Here is a 5,725-nt window from a genome sequence, read left to right as displayed (position 1 = left end):
AGTAACATTTTAAGACAAAATTAAAATCATTCGTAAAAAAAAAAAAAAAAACTTATGTTTTTGGGGACAAAATTAAAATTTTATCCCCTAAAATTATCATTCTAGGAGAAAAATAAAATTGCTCCTGAAAGTGATATTCTATGATAAAATTAAAACTATTGCTAAAAATTAATCCTATATTTTTTGGAATGAAATTAAGATTTCGTCCCCTAAAATTATCATTCTAGGACAACAATTAAATTGTCCCTAAAATTATTATTTTGGGACAACATTGAAAATATCTTTTAAAAAAAATCTTGATTTATTGGAAACAAAATTAAGATTTCGTCTCTAAAATAATCATTTTAATTTCATCCTTAAAAGTAATATTATGTAACGTGATTAAAATTGTCCCTAAATTTAATATTTGTTGTAGTTTGTATCCTTATTTTTAAGTATATAAGTGAATACACATATTATATATCATTATGTGATTGTGTTACTTTATCTTTAATTCAAAATTACTCAATCAATTGATGACATACATTAAATAGGGGTATTAATTATTTTAGCCAACTTTTTTCCCTTGTTCACATATTTAGCCACTTTTTTTTTCCAATTATATATACATATAGCTCGAAACATAAAAAATCCAAAATGCCTTTTGAAATTCAAACTCACCCAACCAAGACAAATACAACTCACCTAACAATCAAGAATGCAGTGTTGGAATGTGTTTCTCGGCTTGAAAATTTACACCCAATAACACACAGCCAGAACCGGTTCATCTTTCTCTGCTTATAGGATAGAGCATCAGAAATCTATAAATTTTTTTGGTATCACCACCAGAAATATATATTGGTATCAAATTGTTGGCTGTAAATTTTTTTGGTAGCACCAGAAATCTGCTTAAAGGTGACCAATTATAATCATGACACTCTTTAGTAGATAGCACTAGTTCATCGAATGGAGCTCCAGTCTTACTTTGTCCACATTTTTTTAGATGATTTATTAACACTTCATCTTCCTCTGCTTTCCATGGCCTTTTTTCTTATTTCATCTGTTTTTTCCTTCCATTGTTGATTTAATAAATCAACATTCTTCTCTAGTGAATCTGTAAAATAAATTCATGTACACTTGGCCGGTCAGCCAACCCACTCTGGCCATGGCCGGGTGGCCAACTCATCCGGCCAAGCCCAAAACTCAAAATCTCACGTACTTATATTTGCATCTAACTAAAAAATGATTATATTTGTATAAAAAGAAAAAATGTGATTACATATGTATAGAAAGAGAAAAAATGGTTATAATAATTAATATCCCGATTAAATGTATACTAATATATATAATCAAAATTAGTTTACATAGTTTTATTGATAAATATATATATCAATATATCACCTACTCTGTTTGTAGATTCGGTATAATAGCAAAAACAATAATTTAATTTTAAAAGCGAATTGTTCTCAGACTCTTCTTCAATTGAAATGATATGAAGCGTTCAATCTATATTCGCAATTTCATAACTTTCTGTCTAAACGACAGGATGAAAACTCTTGACAGTTATTACCACTCCTTATGTTCTCTATAATATTGACTTTTTAACCCCTATTGATATAGGATAAGGATCACTTCTTATTAAATCAAGAGCATAAAATCATCCACTTTCCCTAACAAATAGATTCATCTGGATTCAACAATGTAATAACACAACGGTGAACGTAGGCTTCTAAGTAGCAATCTGAATCACCTTAAAACATCTCAGAATTACATTGTTCATAATCCTTTGTACTAAATTGCACCCATGGTTTGATTTACTTCTAGTTGGTGCAATTATTAGTGTCTTTGATTTGCTATTGTAACTAGAATTATTAAGATACAAACCCCATTTCTAAGTTTACCTTTTTAAAAATTTTTGAAAGTTATTTAAATAAATTCCATCCATTTGCAGGAAAAACCTTTGCATGTTCACTATTTGTGCTATGTTTTCTCAAATTAAACTAATAAAAACTGTTGACACTGAAAATCGCACCAACAAGAAGTATACTTGACCGTGAGTGTGATTCCAACGCAAGGTGGTTTGAAATGTAACAATTCAATGTTCAAATTTGAAAAGTCCATTTGTCAAGAAATTGTGATCAGAGTGTCATCCTTTGAACTCTGTAAAATCCATAATGGACAAGATTTTAGAGTTACATGAGTTATTATAAAACTGGATATTATAATCCTACAATTATGAAAAGTGGATGGTCCTATGCCCCGAATTTGTTCTGAGTTGATTGTTTTCAAATCATGACTAGAAACATTATTGAATATGTTCTTATTTAGTGATATATCAAAATCAAACTCTTGACTGATCTAGTTTAGTGGTTCTAATGTCAGTCATTAAACTCTAAGTTTGTCCTGCTTAGTATGATTGGAAAAAGACGATCCGATTCTAATGAGATTTGCTATTACAAAAAAAAAAATAATTGTAACTACTCAGAGTTACTCTTTTCACTTTTTGGACATAAAGTCTTTTGTTTGTATTGTATCATACACTAGTGATGAGATGAAAGTATGTACATATAATATTACTAATATTAAAATATTTGTCTTCCAACTTGGATAGCCGGTGAGATATGTGGAGAAAAAGACCGTCAGAGGGAGAAGCTATTAGAGATGGCATCAAAGATTGCAAACTAAACTCTAAAGAGAAAAAATATTGTTTTTTAAAACTTGACATAAGGGAAAATCATTAGTTTTTAGGGTTTAGAGAGAGAAAGAGATAAATTTTAAAACTAACAAATTTGATTAAATTTAACTGTCTATAAGTAGATAAAAGAATTTTTCAAAGTTAAATGATAAGAACTTAAGAAAACAATAATCTTTGGTTGAGAATAGTATTTTGGCCTAAAATAAATTTATAAAACTCAAAATCATATCATTAGGGTCCGTTGATAGCTATTTTGTTAGTTCATTTAGTATTACTCTTTACTATTGTAACTCTCCTTTCTTACTTGTCAAGCAAATTTAAGAGAGGTACATCTTGAATAAATTGATATTAGAACCGTTAATTAATAATTATTCATAACTCATAATCTAACCGTCTAAGATGCAGTAAAGTGGTATATAAAATAACCATTTGCAATTACTTTACTCATTTATAACAATTAAATTGATCCCAATTAAATTAAAATTTGAAATTTTGTCAACATTTTAAATGACAAAAAATGATATAGTATAATTCATAAACCATAGTTAATGGGTCTAAATTGATCTTGTCTCAAACTCGTCTCTTTTAATTAAGTTTAATCATCCTAGACTCTATCAATATGATCAATACTATAAGTTAATATCACTAATAAAGATAAATTATCTTAATAATCTTTTATTATCCGAATCAACATGTTTTAAGGTCTTTCTAACTTTGTAGTCTTCATAAATTATAGGGCTAGAGCTCCTCTCGGCAAGGTAATTAACCTCTTTCCATTCGACTTTTTTGTTATTTTGTGCATGTTAAAGTCCTCATGCCTTACAAATTATATGTAAATCTAAAGGAAATCCCAAAATTTAATGTACAATTTGACTAATTCTAATTTTTCTATATTAGTTATATTTGTCAATGTCAATTCTCTTCGTTCCTTTGTCTTGTCTATTAATTTTCTATTTCGTTCTTTTCTATGTGATATGACTTGATCAAGCTTAGAAGAATTATTTTTTCCTTCTTTCAATTCTGTCATTACATCATGTCTTTGCAATTGCAGGCTTCTCATACAGATCATACTAACATAAATCCTGGATAATTCACAGTGACAAACATGGTAATTAAGAAGAAACGACAAGGGTATTTTAGGAAAAATATTTTATTGTGAAGTCCTATGGATGCTTTCATTTACTCTTTTGGTAATTTCCTTTGACGTCTGTTTATGAAATCTTTTCTCCTTTTTTGAATGGTTTCATATTCTTTCTTACCTTTTATAATTGACCTATCATCTAAATAGTTAATTGGATATTCATTGCATCATCTAAATAGTCAATTGGATATTTTCCTCCTGCCTTATTAGATTTTCAAGATTCCTTATTTAATTCTAGGTTTCATGGGTGAACTCTTTGAACTTTTCTCTTAAATTATATTATATTGTTATTTACTGTGAAATTTTATATGAACTTGTCTTCTGGATTTTGTTCTTTTAAGTTATTTATTAACATGTGGGGTGGTTTTAATTTTGGTTTTTGGTTTGTGGATTTTGTTCTTGAATACAATTGATACCGAATCTCTTAACTTACTAAATGAAAAAATGGACTCTATCTGTAAATCCAGGAGGAAACTTGCAGCAAATTCTCATCAGTTCTCATCATTCAAAGACCATTTCAATCTCGATAAGCTCGACATGGAAAGATGCCTGGATGATAATGAAGGTTTGTGGTTGTCTTCAGATTTTCCTTCGCCTTCGAATTTTTTCGCAGAGCACAGACTCTCTGGTAAGTTTCATCTCTATGTTGATCATTTCTTAATTTCCTGAAAATCTGATTCTGAAAAAAATAAAACCTTTGCTTGTTGCAGAAGAAACTTTCCTGGACGGCCTGGATCCAGGGAATTATGAAATACATTTAGGAACCAGTCTCGAATTGACTTCTTCAGTTTCGGATAAGGAGAAAACTTGTAGCCCCAATCCTGAAGAGACCCTGGAAGATTTGGATGATGATGAACCCCTATTCTGGCCATTTGAACTTGAACGGTGTTGGAATCCTGAAGAAACCTGGAAAAGTTTCACAATGTCTCCCCGGAAAGACATAGAAAAACTTGAAAATACTCCTGGAGGGACCTGTAAAACCCATTCAAAAGAGAGGCATAAGAGAAAAGCAATGATGAACTCAGGCAGTAGCAATAAGAATGTCAGGAAACTCAACAACATGCCTTCAAGATTGCGAAATTCGAAAAAACATTCTGCAAAAATTGTTCCATTAGAGATTGAAGATAATATAAAAGAAGCAACATCTAAGAATAGTTATCTCTTCCAGGATGTTCTTGCAATGAACCAGGAAGTTCCAATCGAGACTTTTTTAGGCCTTGGCGAATTCGATGGACATGAGGGGGTTGATTCTGATGTTAATGTAGATGCTTTCTTCATGGAAGAGTGTTTATGAGAATACAAGAACATGATTGTTTTGTTTTGGTAGTTATAGGATTTTACAGGAGGGATTGAACAATAGAAGCATTGTTCCGTCAGGTATCATTTATTTTATTTATTTATTTATTTTTTATCACATGGGAGATGTGTTCAAATTGCTAATATACCTTGTATGTAATGTTTAATTTAATTGGAGGATAGTAAAGCTTTCAAAATTTTGCCAGAATGTTTTAAATTTGTCAATTCGATACAGATTTTACTATCGATAAGATGGTATAATGATATTATGTTATTGTTAGGAGATTGGGTATAGATATAGAATAACTTTTTCATTCAAGCAAATTGAATAATTTTAAATTTGAGATAAATAGAAAATTAGATCATACACTTCTAAATTTAATACTAATACATTAGTATTGTGTTAAGTATATGACACTATAATAATTCAGTTGAGTAATATATTCATGGACTGGTGTTGCTTTTAAATACTGAAGTTATTTAATACGAAAACGAGAATGAAATGTGGAAATGTAGAAACGGAAACATAAAACACATTTTCTAAAAAATATAAGAAACGAAAACATGAGAAAACTTATAAATGTAAAAAATATAAGAGTTTTCTTCTTATATAA

The 5,725-nt window shown here is 29.5% G+C and overlaps 1 protein-coding gene across 1 annotated transcript; it reads left to right on the top strand.

Annotated features, from left to right (window-relative positions):
* Window positions 1-4,259: 4,259 nt before the first annotated feature.
* Window positions 4,260-5,109, top strand: LOC123220897. The gene is made up of 2 exons (XM_044643499.1): window positions 4,260-4,443; window positions 4,526-5,109. Exons 1-2 carry the CDS (start codon window positions 4,260-4,262, stop codon window positions 5,107-5,109), a joined length of 768 nt encoding a protein of 255 aa, XP_044499434.1.
* Window positions 5,110-5,725: the final 616 nt, after the last annotated feature.

This window comes from Mangifera indica, chromosome 7 (genome assembly GCF_011075055.1).
Source record: "Mangifera indica cultivar Alphonso chromosome 7, CATAS_Mindica_2.1, whole genome shotgun sequence".
NCBI lineage: Eukaryota > Viridiplantae > Streptophyta > Magnoliopsida > Sapindales > Anacardiaceae > Mangifera > Mangifera indica.
The sequence above is the reverse complement of the archived record's forward strand: the minus strand, read 5'-3'. Positions and strand labels throughout refer to the sequence as shown.

Bases quoted from the DNA above. Each gene is read 5' to 3' on its own strand.
- LOC123220897 (XM_044643499.1), top strand. From the start codon at position 4,260: ATGGACTCTATCTGTAAATCCAGGAGGAAACTTGCAGCAAATTCTCAT. The intron at 4,444-4,525 runs GTAAGTTTCATC...TGCTTGTTGCAG, and splicing joins CGCAGAGCACAGACTCTCTG to AAGAAACTTTCCTGGACGGC.